General features: G+C 53.8%; 1 protein-coding gene across 7 annotated transcripts in view; it reads left to right on the top strand.

Moving 5' to 3' along the window:
• Positions 1-20,717, top strand: part of SCN5A (sodium voltage-gated channel alpha subunit 5) — a 92,660-nt gene extending 71,943 nt beyond the window's left edge. For all 7 annotated transcript variants that reach the window (XM_047875698.1, XM_047875696.1, XM_047875693.1 and 4 more), the window contains 8 exons: positions 5,341-5,514; positions 8,439-8,561; positions 10,814-11,095; positions 13,067-13,120; positions 13,738-13,875; positions 14,514-14,618; positions 16,124-16,394; positions 19,157-20,717. In XM_047875698.1, the coding sequence (XP_047731654.1) occupies positions 5,341-5,514; positions 8,439-8,561; positions 10,814-11,095; positions 13,067-13,120; positions 13,738-13,875; positions 14,514-14,618; positions 16,124-16,394; positions 19,157-20,388 (2,379 nt within the window). In that variant the 3' untranslated portion in view covers positions 20,389-20,717. The remainder of the gene's footprint in view (positions 1-5,340; positions 5,515-8,438; positions 8,562-10,813; positions 11,096-13,066; positions 13,121-13,737; positions 13,876-14,513; positions 14,619-16,123; positions 16,395-19,156) is intronic.
• Positions 20,718-24,245: the final 3,528 nt, after the last annotated feature.

Genomic DNA, 24,245 nt, shown 5'->3' with positions numbered 1-24,245 from the left:
CAGTGTAACAGTACAGGGAGATTTTACCACACTTCTATTAGTTCTTGACAAATCACATAGAAAGAACAAAACAATGAGAGATCTAAAATCTATGCATATATAATTAATTTTATTTTAACCTAATAATAGAAATAATAACATTTAAATAGCACCCACTATGTACCAGACCCTGTTGTAAGCATTTTACAAAGATTCATTCATTTGATTCTCACAATAACCCTAAGAGATAAGTACTAGTATTAAGTCTATTTTACAGATAATGAAAGTGCTAGATATGGCAAAAATAGAAATTAAAAAAACAATAGCAACAACAATCCTTAAAAGTGTAAAAGTCATTCTTAAACTTTGGGTCAAACAGAAAATAGTTTGGTGGTAGGTTCATCAGTGTTCATTATATTTATAAGTAAGTAAATAAGTAAAATATAGAGGCTACTCATGGACCAAAGATGACAGTGTGTTGTAAATCAGAGATTATGATTCAACCAATTCTGTCCGCTTGAGATCTAGAAAAATAAGAAAAAAAATTAGAAGGAGAGAAAAAAAGCTGGCTGGGGGAATAAAAAACTAGAAAATAATAATACTGAGAGTACTGCTTATGGGATGCAGCCAAAGCTGTAATAAGAGGAAAATTCATAGACTTAAACACTTTTATTATTAAATAGAAAGAATGTAAATTGATTAATTATTTAACTCAAGAACTTACAAATATAACAGCAAAATTATCTTAAGGAAAATGAGGAAATAATAATAAAATTTTAAAAACAAATTAATCAGAAAATAAATAATAAAACTGATATGAAATTCCAAAGCTGATTCCTTGAAAAATTAAAATAATAAAACCGATAAACCACTAGCTAATCTGATCCCTCACGTCTCCAAGCATTAATTCTTCTGCATTCTCAAGGAAGAAAATAATTCCAATCCTATTTAAAATATTCTAGTGTGGGGCACCTGGGTGGCTCAGTCTGTTAAGTGTACAATCTTGGTTTCAGCTCAGCTCATGATCCCAAGGTCATGGGATTGAGCCCTGTGTTGGGCTCCACACTGAGCATAGAGCCTGCTTAAGATTCTCTCTCCTTCTGCCCCTGTCTCCTGCTTGTGTGCTCTCTTTCTCTCTAAAATATAAAATAAAATAATAAAATAAAATAAAATATAAAATAAAATATAAAAATGTTCTAGTCTATGAAGAAAGTCTATACATGCTTTTTATGTAAGTTAAATAATGTTGATTTTTAAAAACCAGTTTTCATACACCATATTTATAAATAGTGATGCGAAAATCCTGAAATACTTGCAAATAAGATCCAACAATATATTTTTTTAAGTAAGTACATCATAGCCAAGTATATTCTAAAATGGCAGAATAATGCCATACTAGGAAATCTATTTATATGAATAGGACAGAGATGAAAACCATAGTTACCTCAATGAATGCCTGACTTTTAAAACTCTAGTAAGAATAGAAATAAATTATATTTCCTTAGTTTAGAGAAAAACTCATTCTCAAGTTAGCTTCTATTATCATCATTAGTAGTAAAGCACTTGAAACGTTTTTATTAAAGTCAGGACTAAGAAGATGATTTAACTAGTTTTTAGCGGTTGTTCCATTATTTAGTAATAATCTTGAAGCACTAGCTGCCCAATTAATCAATAAAAGTAAACATAAAAGATAAAAATTAGAAAATAGGAGAATTGGGGGCACCTGGGTGGCTCAGTCCATTAAGCAATCAGCTTCAGCTCAGGTCATGATTTCACTGTTCATGAGTTTAAGCCCCACATCAGGCTCTGTGCTGACAGCATGGAGCCTGCTTGGGATTCTCTCCTTCTCCTGTTTTTCTCTGCCCCTCACCTGCTTGCACTGTCTCTCAAAATAAGAAAGAAAGAAAGAAAGAAAGAAAGAAAGAAAGAAAGAAAGAAAAGAGGGAAAGAAAGAAAGAAAGAAAGAAAGAAAGAAAGAAAGAAAAGAAAGAGAAAGAAAGAAAGAAAGAAAAGAAAGAAAGGAAAGAAAGAAAGAAAGAAAGGGTGGAAGGGAAAGAGAAAGAAAATAGAAGAATTGGAGTTAAGGTAGTCAAGTATAAAATAAGTTAAAGTAATAGAAATAAATATAACTGAAGCATTACTTGTAGATAATGATTGCTAGAAAGATTTTAAAACCTATTACATGGCCAGTTATAAAATAAATACACAAAGAATTGTTGCTGCTGTTGTATTCTAACAGAAACCATTTAGTCATAAGTAATATTTCTGGAATAGTCCTTATTTGCCAGACATTGTAAACACAAAATAAGTGGGAATAAATATTGCATGAGATGTATAAGAGGTACATGAAGAAAACTCTAAAACTTAGCTAAGCAGTGCAGAAAAAGACAGACCAATAAATATACTATAAATATACTCTGCTCTTGGGTAGGAATATTCCATGTTACATCCTAATGCAGTTAATGCATTAAGTGCAGTAACGATAAGTTTGCAACATTTTTCAGGGAATTGGACGACAGATTGCTAAATTTTATCTTGAAGATTACTAAAAATGGCCAGGAAAATTCATATGATAGTAATTGAGGACAGCACACAGAGAGGTTCAATAAATTTAAGCAAAGACAGAAATGTAGTTTATGTGATAAAGTTGACTTCCAATCTGTAGATTGGAAGTTTATTCTTTAATAAAGCGTCATAGCACTGACAAGCCACTCTGAAAAAAATATTAAAATGGATATTTGCTCTTCACCAAAATATATTGGATTTTTAAAGTTGTAATATAAAATAATGAAACTAGAAAGTTAAAAAGAAAACAGAAGAAAAGAAGGGTCATCTTTTGTCCTAGCTTTAGACTAGGTAAGGGCTTTCTTAACGTGATACTGAAGGTTTTAGTAGGTGAAAATCATAATGAATGATAGGATTACATTAGATATAATAATAAATGAAAATGAAGTATGGAACTTCAGTACGGTAAACAAAAATAAACAAGATTTTTTTTATAGGTTGAATTTTTTTTGCTTTTTCAAGTTTTTGTTTAAATTTCAGTGAGTTAACATACAGTGTAATATTAGTTTCAGCGTAATAGTAGTGATTCATCACGTATATACGTGCTCATCACAAGTGCCCTCCTTAATCCCCATCACCTATTTCTCCCATCTCCCCCCCCCACCTCCCCTCCAGCAACCCTCAGTTCGTTCCCTGTCGTGAAAAATCTGTTTCCTGGTTTGCCTTTTTTCCCCCTTCCCCTATGTTCGTTCATCTGTTTTGTTTCTTAAATTCCACATAGGAGTGAAATCATATGTCTTTCTCTTACTGACTTACTTCACTTAGCAAAATACTCTCTAGTTCCATTCATGTCATTGCAAACGGCAGGATTTCATTCTTTTTTATGGCTGAGTGCTATTCCATTGTATAGATCTACCACACCTTCTTTATCTATTCACCAATGGATAAACTAAACAAGATTTAAAGGCACACAACTAGGACAAGTTGTATATAACAAAGAATAATGTCTCTGAATAAACCAGACACTCAAGTAAAAAAAAAAAAAAATTAGAGATGAACAGGCAGGTTGCACAAGGAACACTGCCCATATCCAAGGAAATGATGTCAGCATGGCCAGTAATAAAATACATGAAAATGTAACAAATCGCAGTTTCCATGCCTCAGGCTAGGAAAAGTGACGAGAAACCCCAGCACTGTCAGTGGCGTGGAGAAGAAAGAGCCAGCTTCCTGAACTGTGCGAGGAATGTCTATTGGCTTCCCCTGCTGGAGATCCTGTTCCCCATCTGTACCAAAAGTACACCTTGGACCCGGCACCCCAATTCTGGACATGGATCCTCAACAGATAATCATTCATGTTGTTCACTGCCATGTTGTTTCTACTAGTGATAGATTGGAAACAGCTGAAATGTTCGTTCATAGGCATGTGAGCTCAGTAAACAAAGAGTTATGTGCAAATAATGAAACAGGATGCGGCCTTCTGAAAGAATGCTAGGTAGATACTGCAGGTCACATTACAGAGTAGGTAAACACTCACAAGAGATTGTTTAGTGGAAAAAGAAGCTTAAAAGCAGAGCATATCTTAGAAAATTGGGTGCTGTCATACGCACACAAATAGCGAGTGTTGAAAAGGATGTTCACCTAAATGTTAGCAGTGGTTACTGTAATGTCATGAAATCAGAAGGGCCTCCTGTTCTTCTTTAGGATTTCTAGATTATTTAATTTTTTTGTAAGAAGCACACATTTTTGTAATCAGGAAAACACACACACACACACACACACACACACACACACACACACACCTTTTCATCTTGAACAACTCCCAGAGTCCATTTTGGGACCTGAGTTATCCTGTGTCCTGTCTACGCTGACTGGGCTAGCCATATAGATGCCTGGGCAGGGCACACCAGGGCTGACAGCGCTGGCCACCGGGGGCCCCAGTGACTCCCTTGGGCCCCGCGGGCAGGCAGGGAGGCCCAGAGCAACAGGCGGAAGTGGCTCCCCGGGGCCCCCAGTGACGTGTTCGGTTGCCTAGACTGGGATCCCCCGAGCACACCAAGCGGGGACAGATGGGGACAGGAGGTGCAAGAGGGCAACTGGGACGGGGCAAGGGTTCCTCTGTTGGCTCAGGAAGCGGGGCTGAGGCGGGAACGAGGCGGTGGACAAAGGCACGTTCTAGAGTGTTAGGAACACTCTAGAGTGTTAGGAAGCGGGAGCTTCCCGATCCCCAGGATAATGAGTCGCGCATCCTCCAACCATCTTCTTGACAAACCGCCTTCACCGGCGCTTACCGGAAATTTTCCTTTGGATCAGCTCTCACTGGCTTTTGTGTCTCTACATAAACGCATTGGAGAGAGAGACCTAATGATCGTTACCACTGGAAACCAATTTCATTTCCCGTGAAAAGTGGGTAACCTCGTAAAGAGAGGAACGGCGCAGTGGAATGAAAACAACAAAGAGAGGGTTTACGGTGCTCTCGGCCGAAGGGCCGTGGGCCGAGCCCGCGCCCACTCACGCTCCTTGTTAACACGGGGGATCAGCACGTCCGAGGAAGGTCTCAAAGGTGCGCCGGCTCAGAACTGAGCCTCGCTCCTCGGGGGGAAGGGAGAAGCCTTCTCACCGCACGTTGCGCCTTGCTGTCCACGCGCCCCACGAGACCCACGAGCCACTGGCGGAGCGCGCGCTCCCGGGAGAGCGCGCGGATCCAGTCCAGCGTGGTCACCCCGGAAGGGCCCCTCCGCTACGTGCCTCCCCTCTGCTCCCGCCCCCTCGGGCCGTGATGAGGGGAGGGAGTCTCGCGCGGGGCGGGATCGGCCGTGGTCTGGACGTCACGGGTGCCGCCCTTGGCCCGGTCTGCAGGCCTTCGAGGACATCTACCTAGAGGAGCGGAAGACCATCAAGGTTCTGCTGGAGTATGCTGACAAGATGTTCACCTACGTCTTCGTGCTGGAGATGCTGCTCAAGTGGGTGGCCTACGGCTTCAAGAAGTACTTCACCAACGCCTGGTGCTGGCTGGACTTCCTCATCGTGGACGTGAGCGTGGACCGGAAGGGACGGGAGGAGGGGAGCTCGGTTGCCAGGGTGGGAAGGAGCCGAAGCGGAGGGACGGAAGGGCAGAATGGCAGGGCAGGGGGGAGTCCGGAGGCCGACGCGGGGGCACGCGGCTGGGCTGGGCCGCAGAGCAGGCCGAGGGGAAGGAGGCCACGCCCCCGTCGCAGGAGAGGCCCAGGCCCCGCCCATAACGTTCCCCGTCTGGGGGGGATCGGAGCGTGGGTCTGGCCGTCAGCACCCCAGTTTTGGGAGACAGAGGAGCGGGGGGTGGGGGGAGACCGAGGCTTCTGGGGGAGACTGGACTCCCTAAGGGGGAGAGTGAGGAGCAGTCCAGGCAGGAGCGCGAGCCAGGGCAGGGGTGGGGCCCCCTCCCAGGAGGGCCGGAAGTCAGGGGGCAGACCAGCCTGTATCAGAGCACCCGCTGCGCGTCTTGTGAAGCGGCTGTCAGGCCCACTAGTTAGGTCGCCGGTTCGGATCCTCTGCGCCCACACATGGTAGGAGGCCGTGTGCACAGAGTGAGCCAAAGGCCAGAGGGGACAGGGCCGGTGAAGGGATTGTGGTCAGGCAGCGGGCGATCCTCCGGGCTCAGGTAGAAGGTACCACTTGGGGAGGACGAGAAAGGGGTACAGGAAGGCAGAAAGCCACGAACGCTGGCTGAGGGGTTCTGGGTGGGTGCCCTGGATGATTGGGGAGGCGGGCACAGCTTCCCTGCCTGTCCCGGGCGGGTGGGGGGCGGGAGGCGCCACGTCTTCTGAGCGCCCGGTTGGCAGATGGAGCAGGGGTGGGGGGCCTGCCCCACGGCTACCCAGGCCCCAGGACGCTGCCGGGTGCCAAGCACGATGCGTGCAGGGTCCCCCTGGGCTCCTGAGCACGGTGGCGTGTGAGAAGAGCCAGAGGGGAGCCCGAGAGCAGGGTGTGGAACAGCCTCGGGCCTGCACTCACTGAGGGCAGAGGGGACAGCCAGGGGCTCAGGTGAGGGCTCGCCATCTGGTTGCAGCGGGTCCCACAGAACAGAAGGTGGGTCCACATCCGAAGCAGGGTAAGAGCTTTCCGGAGGGAGGGCACCTGTGGCTTCTGGGCTTGGCCTTAGGCTCCGCCCACCAGCAGGGGCGGTCCTTCACGTGGCTGCAGAAGAGGCTCAGGTCTCTGTTCAGTCCCCCCACCCCACACCCCACTCAGAGGCCACAGGGAGGGACTCAGCCTTGCTGGGGGGCCAATCCGTGGGTGGCCGTGACAGGAGAGGCTCTTTGGGTTAGCGTGTGCATGGAGTCCTCAGAGCCTCCCTGAGAGGGAGGAGAGGGCCTAGGAGGCCGAGCCTGGGATCCTGGCGCCTCTGCCCCGAGGCCCCCACCCAGCTATTTCTGCAGCCGGGTCTGCCGAGCGACTCCCCTCGAGGAAGGCAGGAGGCGGTTTGCAAAGACTCCTGGGGAAGCCCACCGAGCCCCTCCCACCTGCCACCGTGGGGAGCTCAGAGCTGAGGCCGGGCAAAGGGGACTGTCAGTGCTTTTGCCCAGTCCCAGAACTGGAGAATTAGCCTGCGGAGAAGGAAACTGAGGCCCACAGCAGAGAGGGGCCTTGTCCGAGGTCAAGGAGAAGGAAGTGGAGAAGGAGAAAAAGGAAGCGGAGAAGGAAAGGGGATGAGGAGGGCCGGGACTCTGGCGAGGGGAAGGTGTAGATTACAACTTTAAATCGGCCGGCCAGGGTGGGTCCACTGAGACGACGTTGGAGCAAACGTGAAGGAAGTTAGGGTCAGCCGGGCAGACATCTGCAGAACCTTCCAAGCAGAGGTTGGAGGGGCCGTGCAAAGGTCCTGGGGTGGGAGCGTGCCTGGCATACTCGAGGAACGGCAAGGGGGCCCGAGTGGCTGGAGCAGACTGAGTGGGGAAGGGAGGTACAGGAGATGAGGCCAGGCTGCAAGGGGCCGAGGGGAAACCACGGGCTTCTATTTAGAAGAAGTGGGAAGGCATTGCGGCGGCTCTGAGCAGAAGAGTGACATGTTCCTGAAGGAGCACAGGGGCTGGGGAGGGGGGGTGGTGAGGCCCACGTGGAGGCAGGGAGGAGGGTCAGGAGGCTCTGGCGGCGGTCCAGGGGAGAGATGACCGTGGCCTGGCCAGCGTGGTGGCAGTGGAAGTGGTGAGAAATATTTGGACTTCTGATGTATTTTGAAGGCAGAGCCAACAGGAAATCCTGCCGGGCTGGACGCAGGGTGTGAGAGAGGGAGAGGAGGCGGGGATGACACCAAGGCTCTCGGCCTGAGCAGCTGGAAGGAGGGAGCTGCGGTCAGCTGAGATGGAAGGGCTCTGAGTGGGGCAGGGGCCCAAGCTTTCAGCACAGATGACCAGGGTGCGCTGCTGGGCAGACTGGCCCCACCCGGTCCCTGGGCCATAGACGTTCCGCTTGTGCCTACCCTCTTTGAAGATGGCCGATGGCGAGACGTCCAGCTTTGGGGGAAAGCCCCAGGATGACCTGTCTGCTCACGGTCAACCCAGGATAGTCCTCCCTTCCCAAAAGGAATGTGACCTGAAGGCAAGCCCGCGGGGACCAAAAGCCCAGGCTTTGTGTGCCTGTCCCTCCATGCCAGCGGCTGGCTTTGGAACTCGGTTTTCTACAGGAGAATAGGGATAAGGCACCCCAAGTCCTTGGGTTAGTGAGTGCACAGAGCAGGCCCTTAGTAAAGATCTGAAAGCGGGGACACACTGGTCTCACACCCAGCCTCGTGGGCCCCAGCAAGGCCAGCCCAGGGCGCGGCAGCCCATGAAGACGACGCAGCCAGAAATAGCAAAGATTAGACGCGGGGAAAGCCTGCTGGCCCTCTGACACCAGCCGTGCTTTAGGTGGGCCCGGAGCCCTCCCACCTGCCTCTAGCGCTGTCCCCATGGCTCTCCCGCCCTCCTTACCTCCCACAGGTCTCGCTGATCAGCCTGGTGGCCAACACCCTGGGCTTCGCAGAGATGGGCCCCATCAAGTCACTGCGGACGTTGCGTGCTCTCCGACCCCTGCGAGCCCTGTCCCGATTTGAGGGCATGAGGGTAAGGGGAGTGGCTGCTTTCCTGCCAGGGCAGTGGGAGGTGACTCCACTGAGGGGCCCCCATGTTCACCCGCTGACCAAGCGGCCCAGCCCGGAGCTGGGACTGTGGGCCCCCCGCCCCGGCCCCAGTTGGAGCATGGTGCAAAACCTCCAGGACAGGGTCAGCTGGGCTCACAGGCACCCAGAGGGTGGAGAGCTGTGAGATTCCCTCCCTCGAGGCCTGTCACCTCCAGCCCCGTGGGCCCCGCGAGGGCCAGGAGAACCCGACAAAGAAAAAGAAGTGAGGTCTGGGTGTGGGTTTCTCGGTGCCGCCCAGCCCCACTGGCCAGGGAGCCCCTCTGCTTCTGCTCTGGGGCGGGGGCCATCCATGTGTTCTGATTCCATGTGCCCATCTGTGCGCCCTGCCCTCCAGCAGACACAGGCTGTCCTCCTTGGTCTGCGATGGGCAGTAGGGCCGTGGTCATGAAGGTCGAGGAAGCAGAGGAAGCAGCTATATTCTCAGCACCAGCTCTTTAGTTGTCATTTGCTTAGTAAACTCTTACACGGATTTTTTTCGTTTTTAATTCTTTTCTACATTTATGTATTTCTGAGAGACAGAGAGAGACAGAGTACAACTGGGGGGAGGGGCAGAGAGAGAGGGAGACACAGAATCCGAAACAGGCTCCAGGCTTGGAGCCGCCAGCACAGAGCCCGACTCGGGACTCGAACCCTCAAACCGTGAGATCCTGACCTGAGCCGAAGTCAGACGCTTGACCGACTGGGCCACCCAGGCACCCCTACACGGATTTTTAAGTACAGAGCCCTAAGCATTTTTCAGGTCACCAGATTTTACCAAATATGGCCACGCAAGGCAAATTTAAAAGCCCCACCAAGAAAAAAACTTTACCTGTAATACATAGCAAGAAAACACGCACGTACGTGTACTTGTGTGCGCGTGTGTTTTGCATTACTTGTTTTTTTACAAAACATACACAGTTCTGTTGTGGCTTCAACAGCCACATCTGTGTGCCTGAGTCTCGCTGACCATGCAGACACCATCACACCGCCCTCATTTTGTTGGGGTTTTATTTTTTAAGTTTTTTGTTCTTTTCTTTTGATTCTAGTTAGTTAACATAGAGTGTAGTATTGGTTTCAGGAGCAGAATTCAGTGATTCATCATCACTGAATTGTAACACCCAGTGCTCGTCCCAACAGGTGCCTTCCTTATTGTCGGTTCTGACCTTTGCCCACACCCCCAAGAGAGAAACAAGTCACTTATTCCTGGTGGGAAACCATTCGCAAGTGAATCATCCTGCCTAAGCCAAAGGTCTCTTGGGAGCGAGGGCATCTGTTTCCAGAGGGACACGGGGCGATGCGAGCTGCCAGGAACGCCTCTGTTGTGGCTGTTGGCCACAGAGCCGGCCGAGGGCAAACCTGGGGGTTGGGTGTCCCACCCTGTTCGTCACGCCTGCCGGGACCAGGGGCCCTCTCTCATCTGCATGTGTCACACTGCCCGTCCAGCCCCAGGCCCACCACACAGCCCCGCACCAGCCTCCCTTCCCGTCTGCACAGCAAACAACTTCCCGACTCCCAGACAGCTGGGCGCTTGGGCCCTCAGTGGAGTGGAGTGCCCCATATGCTTTTGCCAAGGGAGCTTCTGCCGGGCACTGTGAGTTTCGATGAAGAGAACGACGCCAGGGCTCCATGGGGTCAGAGAGCCGCTGGCGGCCGGGAGGGAGAGGGGCACCGGGAGTGCCCACACGCCCTGCCCTCCCCGCTCGGCTCTCACCGCAGCCCCGGAGAGCTGCCAGAGCACCCGCCAGACACGCCGCACAGAGGTCCCCTGGGCGTGCTTTAGGGAGAACGCCCATCCTTCCTAGTAGCAGCAACCCCAAAATAAACCAGAAACTTAGCTCAGAGAATGTGTCTCCGGAGGCCCTTTCCCATCAGATCGCCGGCACACTCAACCAGACAGACCCTGTTGAAAATTCAGTTTGAAGGTCATGGATTCAGGGCAGGACCAAAAACATAAGAAAGGTGTCTGTGTGTGTTCTCTCCCCCCCTCCCCCACTCTCCATCATCTCTCCTTTTACTCCCCATCAGGGCTTCCAGGCAAGGGTGGCCCTTCCTTGGGGACAAGAAGTGTTCTACACCCCCCCCACCCCCACAGGGACCTGCAGGCAACAAGTTCAGGGAGGGAGCAGGGGTGGGTCTCGAAAAGGGCATATGTTCTGGGCACCCCCAGGAACTGAGCCTCTTCTCTGTCTCCTTGAGGTTGTGGTCAATGCCCTGGTGGGCGCCATCCCCTCCATCATGAACGTCCTCCTCGTCTGCCTCATCTTCTGGCTCATCTTCAGCATCATGGGCGTGAACCTCTTTGCGGGGAAGTTTGGGCGGTGCATCAACCAGACTGAAGGAGACCTGCCTTTGAACTACACCATCGTGAACAACAAGAGTGACTGTGAGTCTTTCAATGTGACTGGCGAATTATACTGGACCAAGGTGAAAGTCAACTTTGACAACGTAGGGGCCGGGTACCTGGCCCTTCTGCAGGTGGTAAGTCCTTCTTCCCACTGGTTTTCCAGCAACAGGCACCTTCACCCACAGTGTGGGCAGGAGGGGGACAGTGGGGCCACTCTGGTTCCTCACGATAGGGTCACAGTGCCCAAAGAAGGCTAAGGATTCTCCAGAGACTTCGTGGCTCCTTGGGAAGTCTCTGGATTTTCCATTCTAGAACAGAGACCACATTCTCCCAGAGGCACGGCATGGGGGTTCAGCACTGACGCAGAACCAACCCCCCAGCCAGTAGTCAGGTGGACAACCTCACGCCATCAGCTTGGCAATGTGATGGCACAGGTTAAAAATCAAAGACCATAGACATGCAGAGTCGGAACTATTAGCCAAGCTGCGACTCCAGCCTTGTGTTATAAAAGGTAACGATACCTCCTGTGTTGTTTCAGAGAACATATTTACTTCTACCTCTGCTGTGCAAGATGTGTGATGTTGAAACATACATGACCCTACCCAGTCTTTCCAAAGTTTCCATTGATTTGGGAGGACGGTGGCTTCAGTGAGCATGATACATGCCATAAACTTAACCTACAAATAGCCGTAACACATACAGCCACAGCTTCTTGCCACCCCAGTCTTGAGTCCAGATACCTGTCACTCGTCCCCAAAGCAGAGGGACACTCAGTGGACTTAATGTACATCTCCTCACTCTTCCGGGCCTCCCTTAAATCCCAGGGGTAGCTCTCTCCAAAGACTCCCCTGAAATACCTCCTAGAGGACAAGATTCAAGCCAAACCCAGAGAGCCTTCTGTTCCTGGGACTTCCCTCTGGATGACAGAATTTGAGACTGAGAACTGCCAGCCGTTCCAGACAAAGCAACACAGGGGCTGGAAAAAGAGAGTCACAAGCATCTCATCACCTTGGATGCTCTCCAGCAGTTTCCAGAGCATTTCCAGGCCTCTCTCCACAGGGCAGGGCCTCGTGGCACGGCGAGCTGAAGTAGCCTGCCTCCTCTGGGGCAGCCTCAGTTTCCCCATCTGCCCTACCTGTGTCATAAGAACCCTCAGGCCTGAAAGTGTGTGTGGGCAACTGTACCCTGAAAGGAGGCTTGGAATTCGGCCAGGGACACAAGTGAGATCCCCCTGGGCAGTCGGCCTCGCCACCACACGTCTCTCAGGCCCTTCCTGAACCTTCATAGCAGCCCCGACTGGAGCAGACAGTGTAGCCAACACTGGAGCCCCATTTCGTGCGACCTCTTCCTTTACCGCTCTGGAGGGTGGGCTGGAGCAGGTTTGTGTAGCCTACAAGAGCTGACCGTTGCATTTTCAGATACTTTGCAAGCCCTGATTAAAAATTAGATTTTATAAACTGCTAATTCACTAAATGACATTAACACAAAATCATGGGGCGCCTGGCTGGCTCAGTCGGGGGAGCACGCAACTCTCCGTCTCAGGGTTGTGAGTTTGAGGCCCATGTTGGGTGTAGAGATCACTTAAAATAAATTTAAAAACTCAAAATTCACCATTACTGCCTATTACTCTCTATGCTCTTGAGGTTATTACATGAGCTATAGCTGTACAGTGGAAATACTATAATGCTAGGTTCCTGTGCGTCTCTTCCCAAGTCTGTGTTCAGTAAGGAGACGTTGATAACTTGAAATTGGCCGTGAGGGGAGTGTTTACACCGAGAGATTGGCGAACACAACAATCAGGGCTTTGTTTGCTTCTGGAAAGCCATTTGTTAGCCATTCACCAACACACCCATGGCAAGAGGACCCCCGTAGGTACGAGGGGAGGTTGAGATGTTTCAGGACCTTCCTGAAAGGCCCTGGAGCAGTAGCCACGTGGTTCTCTGAGGGACACGGCAAAGGGGGCCAGGTCAGCGCTGGGGCGGGATGCTAGCTTCTCCTAGGATGTGACTTCTCCTAGGATAGTCCCTGGCCTCATCTGTCCAGATAGGAGCCCTAAGTACCTCAATAGATGGAAGTTAAGTGATTGTCTTGTCTTTTCCTTCCAGGCAACATTTAAAGGCTGGATGGACATTATGTATGCGGCTGTGGACTCCAGGGGGGTAGGTAACCACGCTGGCCTCTCCCACCAAGTCAGGCACCTGAGTCTCCCGGATGCTTGGCCACTAGGGAATCCGTGTCCACACCCATAAGCCCACCCCATACAGGCCAGATGTCTCGTGTCAACCTGCAGTCGAGCCTGTCTGGAACGCCCAGGCCTGGCCCTGGGGCAGAGTTGCATGGTCTCCCAAGGAGCCCCAAATCCGCAAATGTCTTTCAAATGAAATTCACTGTCATTTGCTTGATTCTTAGTCTTGCCCCAGGAGAGACAGGGTAGAAGGAATAGAAATGCAGATCAAGTTTCTTCTGTGTCTTTGCACCCCACCTAATCACACTGATGGTTCAGTGAAGACTGGGGGTGCTGGACAGACTCGAACCTCCCGACGGCCCAGGGTGGAAGCCAGACGGCACCACCGTGTCAGCCCTGAGCCGTCACCCTCCTGAAGCCCTTCCCCACCCACCCCAGCCCTGCTCTGCACGCGCATGCACACACAGACACACAGCCCCGTGCTGGTGACCTTCCTGTGGACACACCCTCTCACCCGTGGAGGGGACACCTCCAGCCGGCCCTCCCCCATTCCCGCCTGTCTGATCCCCCTGTCTGATTTCTCCCCCTTAGTTTGAAGAGCAGCCCCAATGGGAATACAACCTCTACATGTACATCTACTTCGTCATTTTTATCATCTTCGGGTCTTTCTTCACCCTGAACCTTTTCATCGGTGTCATCATTGACAACTTCAACCAACAAAAGAAAAAGATACGTAGAGCGCCTGCTCCCTGTGGGCTGGCAGGGCCGGGCTGGGGGCCGGGGCACTGAGGAGCCATTCTGGGCCCCGGCCCCGTGTGGCCTGCCTGCTGCAGATGGTCCTTTTCCCGCTGCTGCTGGAGTGGGTGGGAGAGGGGCGTCCATGAGGTAACAGGCCCAGTCTGTGGGAGTGGCAGGAGGGGCCCCAGGCCTGCCCTAGTCTACCCGACAGGTGAGGCTCCTGAGAGGAGCTGGGCTGATGGGACTATTCTCCAGGATCAGGAAGGTGGGAAAGGGGGACAGTGGCCCCGGGTCAGGCCATGATTGGGTTGTGGGCAGACCAAGTAGACAGACAGAACCTCCGGGTGGCTGAGCTGAGCCGGTAGGGGGAGGGGGGGGGGGAGATGGGGAGTGGATTTGCATCTCACAAAGCCAGAGAGCCCTCACAGTGAGGGGAGACAGGGACCCTGGAAAAGCAGATTTGGGGAGGAATCTCTGGCGAATCTCCAGCAACATACTTTTCTCCAGCAGGAGAGGAAGTGAGGAGGAGGCCGGCCGAGGCACCCTCACCAAGGAGGCAGGATCCCTATGCCCCCCATGCCGGAGCCCCTAGGAACCCCAAAATGAGTCTGGTGCCTGTCTCTCTGCACTTAGGGGGCCAGGACATCTTCATGACAGAGGAGCAGAAGAAGTACTATAATGCCATGAAGAAGCTGGGCTCCAAGAAGCCCCAGAAGCCCATCCCTCGGCCCCTGGTGAGCCAGTTCCCGATTCAGCAGGAGTGGGGAGGATGTGCTGAGGGGGCCTGGGAAGCCCCCCTCCCCAGGACCAGCTATCAAGGCCTCTTCACAGTCTCTCAGCCTAGCCCAGGGCCCTCGGTCAGCCCAGGGACGGAGGGGCTCTGTCAGGCCTCTGACCACACGGAGGCCTCAGACTGCTGGAGAAAGTGAGGAAGGCCTGGGAGGACTGTTACAACCAGGAGCACTCCCTCCCACGGGAGTCCCTCTGCCTCCGAGCGCCCCCTCCCCCCCGCCGGAGTGCAGCCTTTCCCAGGGAGAGCAGGACGGCCTCTGCACACCCACCCGCATTCACAGCCTCTTCCCGGCAACCCCTGAGTGGGACAGACGTGGCCCAGAGTCCCCTGGCACATGGGCTGCCTGACGAAGCCACTCTCGAGAGAAGGGGGTGGAGGACAGTGTTCAAAGTAATTAGGTGACACAACCCAAATCACTAGCTAGGAAGTGACAGGCCCAGTTTTGAAATCCATCTCATCGATTTTGCCTAATTCCTACCCTTTCACCATGCTTTATTCTAGGTTAGCTGTGTGTGTGTGTGTGTGTGTGTGTGTGTGTGTTCACTTATTTTTTTTTTTAATGTTTGTTTATTTTTGAGAGGAAGACAGAGCGTGAGTGGGGGAGAGGCAGAGAGAGAGAGGGAGACACAGAATCCGAAGCAGGCTCCAGGCTCTGAGCTGTCAGCACAGAGCCCGACGTGGGGCTTGAACTCATGAACCGTTAGATCATGACCTGAGCTGAACTCAGATGCTTAACCCACTGAGCCACTTGGCATCCCTGTGTTCACTTATTTGTAATCTTCTGTTTTTCCCCCAAATAATCGGAGGTGGCTAACAATTAAAGACATACAAATATAGTTAATCGAATAAATAAAATCAATTCCAGGGGCACCTAGGAGGCTCAGTCAGTTAAACATCAACTCTTGATTTGGGCTCAGGTCATGATCTCAGTTTGTGAGGTTGAGCCCTGTGTTGGGCTCTGTGCTGACAGTGTAGAGCCGGCTGGGCATTCTCTCCCTCTCTCTTTCTCTCTCTCTCTCTCTTTCTCCCTCTCCCTCTCAAAATAAATAAACAGCTAAAAAAAATTCAATTCCATGAAGAGTGGAGAAAATTTGTTAACCTGAGGGCCGATCCAATTTCTAGATTGAACTTTAAACCTGACCTTGAGCCATCGGTACAAACAAAAAGAGAAGCACAGTGCGTGTTCTAAGGAAGCTCAGGGTAGGAGAAATCCCTTCCTGAAGGTGGATGGGGAAGACCTCAGAGAAGAGGGGGCCTGAGGGCTGGGCCTGGAAGCAGGAGAGACCGGCTGTTTCCGTTTCCTGACTCCTCCCCTCACCCTGACAGTCTGGCTGGGGTGTCGGCCTCAGCGGAGGGTACAGTAGGAGGGTGGAAGGTCTGGGCAACAGGGGGCCTACTAGCCCATCTGAGGCCCCTGCTGAGCCCATCCTTTCCCCCTCCCTTCAGAACAAGTACCAGGGCTTCCTGTTTGACATTGTGACCAAGCAAGCCTTCGATGTCACCATCATGTTCCTTATCTGCTTGAACATGGTGACCATGATGGTGGAGACAGATGACCAGAGCCCCGAGAAGGTCAACATCTTGGCCAAGATCAACCTGCTCTTCGTAGCCATCTTCACAGGCGAGTGTATCATCAAGATGGCTGCCCTGCGTCACTATTATTTCACCAACAGCTGGAACATCTTCGACTTCGTGGTTGTCATCCTCTCCATCGTGGGTGGGTATGCAAGTTGGCCTTTCCTCCAGTCCCGGGTCTGTACTTAATGCCAAGCATACTAGTCTTCTTCGTTCTTTTCTCTGCATTCCTCACCTCTCCCTACCACACACACATACACACACAGCCACAGAGAACTTGTCTGGGAAGGCCTACTCAGTCCAGGGGAGCCATTCTGGCAGAGAAGCCGGCAGCCCCTCATGCCCCCCCTACTCCATGGGACCCTGGAACACAGCTTTCTGCTCTCTGTGAGAGCTTCAAGAAAAGCTGGGAAGGAGAGAAAGGCCCTCCCGAGGGAAAGCCTGCAGCCTAGGTTGAAGGAAGAAGGGGCTCACTCAGGGTGAGGTGAGTCTCCAGGGATGGGAGCAGGTGGCCCTCTAGGCTAGAAGTTATCCCTGGAGATGGAAAATTCTAGAGTCTAGCCACCACATTGTGGGCCAGGCTCCTTCAGACATCACCCACCTCGTGCATTCGCCTTATAAAGTCAGCAGTGAGACGAGGATATCAGGCAACTGGGGACGGAAGAGAGAGGATTCACACTTAGTCTGTCTGGGCTGCTCTAACCAAACACCAGACTGGCTAACTCAGAAACGACAGAAATTTATTTCTCACAGTCCTGGAGGCTGAAAGTCCCCGATTAAGGCACCAGCACGGTCATGTTTTCTGGTGAGGGTCCTTTTCCTGGTTCATAACCAGCACAATTGTATTGAGCTACAATTCACATACCATAAGATTTACTCTTTAAAGTAGATGTAGTCGTTTTTAGTATATTCGCAGAGTTGTGCAACCATCACCGCCATACCTTTCAGGCGACTGCCCTCACCACCAAAAGGAACTCCATACCCTTTTAGCCGTCACTCCCCATTTTCCGTTCCCCAGCCCCTGGAAACCACTAATCTAAAATTTTGAGAGACTGCCAAGCTGTTTTCCAAAGTAGACACATTCCCATCATCGATGTATAATGGTTCCAGTTACTCCATCCACACCCTCGCCAACACTTGTCGTCTTCAGTTTCTTACTATTAGTCACCTTGGTGGGCACGAAGTGATAACCACGTTGAGGTTTGGGTTCACACTTCCCTAATGACTAATGACGCTGAACATCTTTTCATGTGCTCATTGGTCATTTTCTGTGGTGTGTCTGTCTTGGTATGTAACACGAGAGATGTCTTGGAGAAGCATCTATGCACATCCTTCGCTCATTTTTTAATTGGCTTATTTATGTTTTTGTCGTGGAGTTGCGAGAGTTCTTTACGTATTCTGGATACCGGTCCCTCGCCCGATACACGATTTGCAAATACTGCCTCCCATTCCGTGGGTTGTCTTGTCACTTTCTTGGTCATCGTCTCTTGAAGCACAAAGTTTTTCATTTTGATTAAGTCCCGATTTTTTTTTGTCTCTCATCGCTCGGGCTCAGAGCCCAAACTCTTGACCCCTCCACCGTGCAATTCTGCCATGAGGTGGCTGACTTTCCTCTTTCTGCCACGTACAGCTTTTGCCTTTGGTGAACTCAGAGGGAAACACAGGGGCTAAGGCAGGGGCTGTCATAGCCGCAGTGACAGAGGATGGCTAGAAGCTGGAAGTAGAGTGAGGAAATACTCCGGGAGGTCCCAGGCAAGAGTGAGGGTGAGCACGCCTGGTGGGACTAGAGAAAAGCTTTAGAGAATGCAGGATGTCAGCCGCAGCAAGGGGGCCGATGAGGGACACTCTCAGAGGCTTCAGGGAACACTACCGGTCCTGGTCCTTGGCCATACTGCAGAGGCTTGGTTAACAGGTCGACTTGGAGCCAGAGTGTCTGAGTCAAGTCCCAGCGTCTCACTGACTAGGTGACAACATGGGTAAGTTACCTCACTTCTCAGTTTCCTCTTCTGGAAAATGAGGATTATGGTATCAGCTTACTCCCCCCTAGGGTGCCCGGAAGGCCTAAATGGATGGATATAAAATGCTCAGCCCAGTGCCTTCTTGACAGTAAACAGGACACGTGTCAGCCAGTGACGTTACGTGAGGAATCTGGAAAGGTCATGTGGGCCAATACAAAGCAAGGGTATTTCACTCTTTCTCCTATAACTTATATCCCTGCCTCTTCCAACTCCAAACCCAGGGTTAGTCAATAGAGACCCAGGGGTGGGAAGCCCTGGATGCGAGCAGGGTTGGGAGGGTGACAGAAGCTATCTCAGAGAGGCTGAGTTGTGACAGGTGTGGCGTGGGGGAGAACCCTGACTTCTGGGCCGGTGCTTCTTGCCCTCCAATGTGCCCGTGAATCGTCTGGGCTTATGAAAACGCAGTGGGTCTGGAGGTGGAGCTGAGATCCCACATTTGTGATAAGCTCTCGGGAGATCCCAGGGCTGCTGGCCCTCGGACCACACTTTGAGTAATGAGAGGCTGAAAAGCCTGAGCTCTGGTCCATGCTAGGCCACCCAGATGCTGAGCAAGTCCCTTCAGACCTCAGAACCCAAGATCTAGAACGTGGGCCCCGTCCAGCTCTGCTGTGCAGGTAGTCCCAGAAGACAAAGGGACGAGAGGTCTGGGAAGGCACTTTGCAAAGGATGTGGTGCTTTGGGTCCTCCTTTCCTGCATCAGAGATGAGAATGAAAGACCAAGAGAGGTGGGGGGACGCAGGGTCCTTGCTTGCCGCGGTCAACCCAGTCCTCCTGAAATGGCCTCCTCTCCTTAGCTCCTGGCTGTACAGAGACCCCCTCCAGTGATGTGGGGCTAAAGGCAGGACAGAAGTGCATGGGTGGCCATGGTCTCTGTTGTTTCCCATAGGCACTGTGCTCTCAGACATCATCCAGAAGTACTTCTTCTCCCCAACGCTCTTCCGAGTCATCCGCCTGGCCCGAATCGGCCGCATCCTCAGGCTGATCCGAGGGGCCAAGGGGATCCGCACGCTGCTCTTTGCCCTCATGATGTCCCTGCCTGCCCTCTTCAACATAGGGCTGCTGCTCTTCCTCGTCATGTTCATCTACTCCATCTTCGGCATGGCCAACTTCGCCTACGTCAAGTGGGAGGCTGGCATCGACGACATGTTCAACTTCCAGACCTTCGCCAACAGCATGCTGTGCCTCTTCCAGATCACCACGTCGGCCGGCTGGGACGGCCTCCTCAGCCCCATCCTCAACACAGGGCCCCCCTACTGCGACCCCAATCTGCCCAACAGCAACGGCTCCCGGGGGAACTGTGGGAGCCCGGCCGTGGGCATCCTCTTCTTCACCACCTACATCATCATCTCCTTCCTCATCGTGGTCAACATGTACATCGCCATCATCCTGGAGAACTTCAGTGTGGCCACGGAGGAGAGCACTGAGCCCCTGAGCGAGGACGACTTCGACATGTTCTATGAGATCTGGGAGAAGTTCGACCCGGAGGCCACCCAGTTCATCGAGTACTCGGCCCTGTCCGACTTCGCCGATGCCCTGTCTGAGCCGCTGCGCATCGCCAAGCCCAACCAGATAAGCCTCATCAACATGGACCTGCCCATGGTGAGCGGGGACCGTATCCACTGCATGGACATCCTCTTCGCCTTCACCAAGAGGGTTCTGGGTGAGTCCGGGGAGATGGACGCCCTGAAGATCCAGATGGAGGAGAAGTTCATGGCGGCCAACCCGTCCAAGATCTCCTACGAGCCCATCACCACCACGCTGCGGCGCAAGCACGAGGAGGTGTCGGCCACCATCATCCAGCGGGCCTTCCGGAGGCACCTGCTGCAGCGCTCCATGAAGCACGCCTCCTTCCTCTTCCGCCAGCAGGCAGGCAGCAGCGGCCTCTCCGAAGAGGACGCCCCCGAGCAAGAGGGCCTCATCGCCCACGTGATGAACGAGAACTTCTCCCGGCGCCGCGGCCCGCCCTCCACGTCCTCCACGTCCTCTCCACCCTCCTATGACAGCGTCACCAGGGCCACCAGCGATAACCCCCAGGTGAGGGTGTCCGACTGCAGCCGCAGCGAGGACCTCGCGGACTTCCCCGCCTCCCCAGACCGGGACCGCGAGTCTATCGTGTGAGCCGCACCCCGGCCGGCCAGGACGCGCCGGGAGGCAGCCACGAGCCAGCACCCCCTGGGCCCTCCTTGCTTTGGGCTCCGGTGTGGGAGACGGGCCTCGGCCCCACGGATCGACGAGGCGGAGTTCTTTCTGTGGCCGCCACGCCGCCGGCCAGAGGCCGTTGGCCGAGCCGACCAGACGGGGCACACGCCGGTGGCCGGGTCCGGCCAGGCAACACCCCGGCGCTCTGCGAGGCAGCGCTGTCCCAGCTGCCGAGGCGAAGTACAAAGCTGAGACTGTACGTGTCGTGAATGGGCTTTCATAAATTTATTATATTTGATATTTTTTTACTCGGGCAAAGAACTAACGTTTTTTCCATGGACGTCGGCAGTAATTCACTCTGCCTTTTCTTCACTCCGAACGGGAGTGTCTGTGGAGCTGCTGGAGGTCTGTTCTCAAAGCAAAAGTGAAACCCAGAAGGGGTTTCCCCTGCGGCTGGGGCTGTGGTGCCAGGAGGGCCGACCCCCTTGCCTCACACGCGCGCGTGCACGCAGTCCACACACAGAGGCCAGACACGGGCCACGCGCGGCCCCGGCTCCCCTCAGGCACGTGTCGGGCAGAGGGGTTCTTGTCAGTGGGGGCTCACTCTGGCCTTCCGTGGTCCCCAGGGTCCTGTTTGCCGCCCGTGTTTTTATGCAGGCCATACTGGGGTCACGTCTACGAAACGGAAAAGCTTCCAGGAGGGAATGGCCCGGGTCTCAGGGCCGGTCCTGGGCACTGATGTTGCCTTTTCTTCCCAGGAGGGCCCGGTCTTCTGCAAGAGTATTAACGTTAAGGTGAAGGGCACAAGGGAACCAGCCCCACGCACAGCCTGGCCCCCAGCTTATCCCAGCTCCCAAACCCGGCAGGCCCTGCCCCACAGGCCGGGAAGAGAAGTCTGAGCCCGGCACCGTTAGGGCTAAGAAGCTGAACAGGCTTCAGCCGTGTGAAGAAGGGAATCTGTTGTCATGGCCAGGGCTCTCTTTCCAGACCTTTCCGCCTCTCACCTTGTGTGCGGGTGTGGGGAGGGGGGATCTCCTGCGCGGTGCCCAGCGACGCTCCAGATGGAGCAGGGAGGGCATCACGGGCCCTGTGCCGGGAAGGAAGGAGCCTTGGGGTGGTCAAACTGTTCCCTGCCCTGGGAGGAGCCTGGACTGTGGGCTTCCTTGGGGAAGAGAGAGGCGTGGCCCCGGACCAGCCCCTCTCGCTCAGCCTGGGGTCCTGGTGGCACCTGCCCGCGGGACAGTCCGGGGCAGGGTGCAGGCGGTCCACGGGTCTCGTGAGAAGGCCTTTTCAGGGAAAAATACTTTTTCTAGTCCAATTCCCCCCGGGGGCCTCTTCAGCTGCTGACAATCCTATTTAGCATATGCAAATCTTTTAACGCAGAGACCTGTCACCCCGCGAGTGACAGTGTTGGCTGGCGGAGCGATCCCAGCTCTCCAGCAGAGCCGCCGCCCGCCTCGCGGGGCAGCCCGGGAAGCCGGAAGCCCGCTGCCCCTAACCTACCTCGCCGAGCCGTCGGAGGGCTGGACGATCGTGAGCTCGTGGCAGTGCTGAGGGGGCATTGCCGGCGAGTCAAGTATTACGTTTCTTTTTGTCGCCCCGAGTTCCCTTGGTGGCGGCCCCAGCCCCCACCCCACCCACCCGAGGGACTTCTCTTCTCCCGTGTCCCCCTTGAGTCCAGTGTGGGACGTGCTTTGACCGTCCCAGGCATACTTCTCCGAGTGGAAACCTTATTTTCGTAGCTCCCTGTGCTTTGCTCCGGGCTCCGAGCGGCGTGTGCCCCTCCCCGGCACTCAGTGCCCACTGCAGGGCAGGAATGTGGGTTTGGAGGCAGGCCGGCTGGCCGCCCAGCTGGCCGGAAGGGGCTGTGGTTTCATGTGTCTGCGGACGGCCCGGGAGCCCTGAGACAGGTGCCCGGGCTGTGGCCGAGGCAGGGTGAGCTAGGCCCGACTCCTTAGCTTTTAGCGTGGCTCTCTCTCTCTCTTTTTTTTTTCTTTTTTTTTTCCAGAACTGCACGATGACCAGCAGGAGGGGAGAGGAGGGTAGGAAGAGGAGGGAGCGTCAAGTGCCAGCTGTTGTCTGAGCTAATCGAGCACTTCTCACCAAACTCCGTGTACAAATAAGATACATATTTTTAAAACAAACCAATAAATGGCTTACATGACCTGGCCTGGGCTCTGTTCTTGTGTTTTGATGAGGGTGGCAACCCGGGACAGCGGTGGCGGTACAGGGGGGACGGGATGAGATCCCGAGAATCACGCGGGACTTCCCGTTGCTTTCCCGGGAAAACAGCTGGCAGAGTGGCCGGTCCAGGAAAAGTGGGGTCACCCCGGTCCTGCCTTCCAGGACCCCCAGTCTGGGGCACTGCAGAGAAGCAGGGCCGGGATCTGGGGCTCCCACGATGGGAAGGGTCGGGAAGAGGGAGGTCATGGAGAACAGCCAGATGGTCTTCGTGTCAAGCCAGGCTTGGACCCAGGACACCGGACCCTGGCTTCCTCGCCCTCACCTCCCCCTGGCTCCTCACCACCGCCCCTGCACCCTACCAAGTGCGATCTGCGGCCAGCAGAGGCCTCCTTGTGGCTGGGTCTCTGTCCCATCTTGCGGGTCCCCTCCACAGCACCTAACTCAGACAGCAGCCCCTGCTCTTCCCGGGCCTTCTGTGGCGCCAGCCCCTCCCGGCTCCCCTCCGGTCTCTGGGTTCGCCTCCCTTGGGGGCACGGCCTCCAGCATCCGCCTGAATGACCGAGGGCGTTAGGCCCTGGGCCCACTTGCAGGAAGAGGGCAGGAAACCCCCTCTGCCCCAACCCCGGCCAAGCTTTGAGTCCTGTCTTTATCTGGAGCCCAGTTTTCTCCACTGAGCCCCAGGCCGGCATATCCGGCTGCCTCCTGGGACATCCGCAAAGCCTTCAAGCCCAACCGTCCAACCTGGACTCTTCTGTCTCATCCGGAGCCCCACAGGTGCCATCTTCGACTGCAGTCTCTTCCACGCCCCGTCGGCACTGCCTTCTCCGTGTCCTGCACTGGCCGCTGCCGGGGTTGAAACCAGGGCAGCTCCTCAGGGGCCTCCCCCCCCTCCGTCCTTGTCTATTCCCAACCGCTCAGCTACCAGAGTGTTTTAATCCAAGATCATTCCCTCCAGGATAAAACCCTTCGCTGGCTTCCTGTTGCCTCAGGGCCCAGGCAAGCCACGGCCGGCCCCCCGGCCCCCGCCAACTTCCGTGATGTCCTCTCTCCCCAACCCCCAGGGACCCAGGCTCTTCCCCCTCACGGCCTTGCCAGCTTCTGGTTCCCTCCACCCAGAACCCTGGCCTCCTCTCCACTCAGCCCTTAGGCCTCGTCCTAACGTCACCTCCTCTGGGAGCCTTCCCTGACCATCACTTGTCCCCACTCTGGTACTCCATACCCCTCGTTGCAAACACCTGCAGAGCCCATGTGGGAACAAACATGACGCCCGTGTCATCACACCCAGCCTTTATTTTTGTCTCTCCCTGTCCCTCTCGGTTTTATTCAGTGGAGACAATCGCCGGGGCCCCGGATGAAAACAGGGCCGATCCTGGGGCCGTTCGGCTCAGTCTGGGATAAAACAGCAGCCTCCGGCCGTGCTGTGAATGTGATAGCCTGGTCCTGAGACCACCCGATCCCACGAACAGTCGATATGGGGTGGCCGCGCTGCTCCTCTTCCGCACGCCACACAGGCAGCTGAAGGGCACTCTCCTGGGGGCTTCTGGGGGATTTTCGGAGACTCCTTGCTGGGCCATCTCCCTGCAGTTTCCTCAGCCCAGGAGGTGCACTCTCTTCCAGGGGCCCCTGTGACCCCGACCTTTGCCCGCGGGCAC

The sequence above is a fragment of the Prionailurus viverrinus genome, chromosome C2 (genome assembly GCF_022837055.1).
Source record: "Prionailurus viverrinus isolate Anna chromosome C2, UM_Priviv_1.0, whole genome shotgun sequence".
NCBI lineage: Eukaryota > Metazoa > Chordata > Mammalia > Carnivora > Felidae > Prionailurus > Prionailurus viverrinus.
This window is presented reverse-complemented; position numbering and strand designations above follow the sequence as displayed.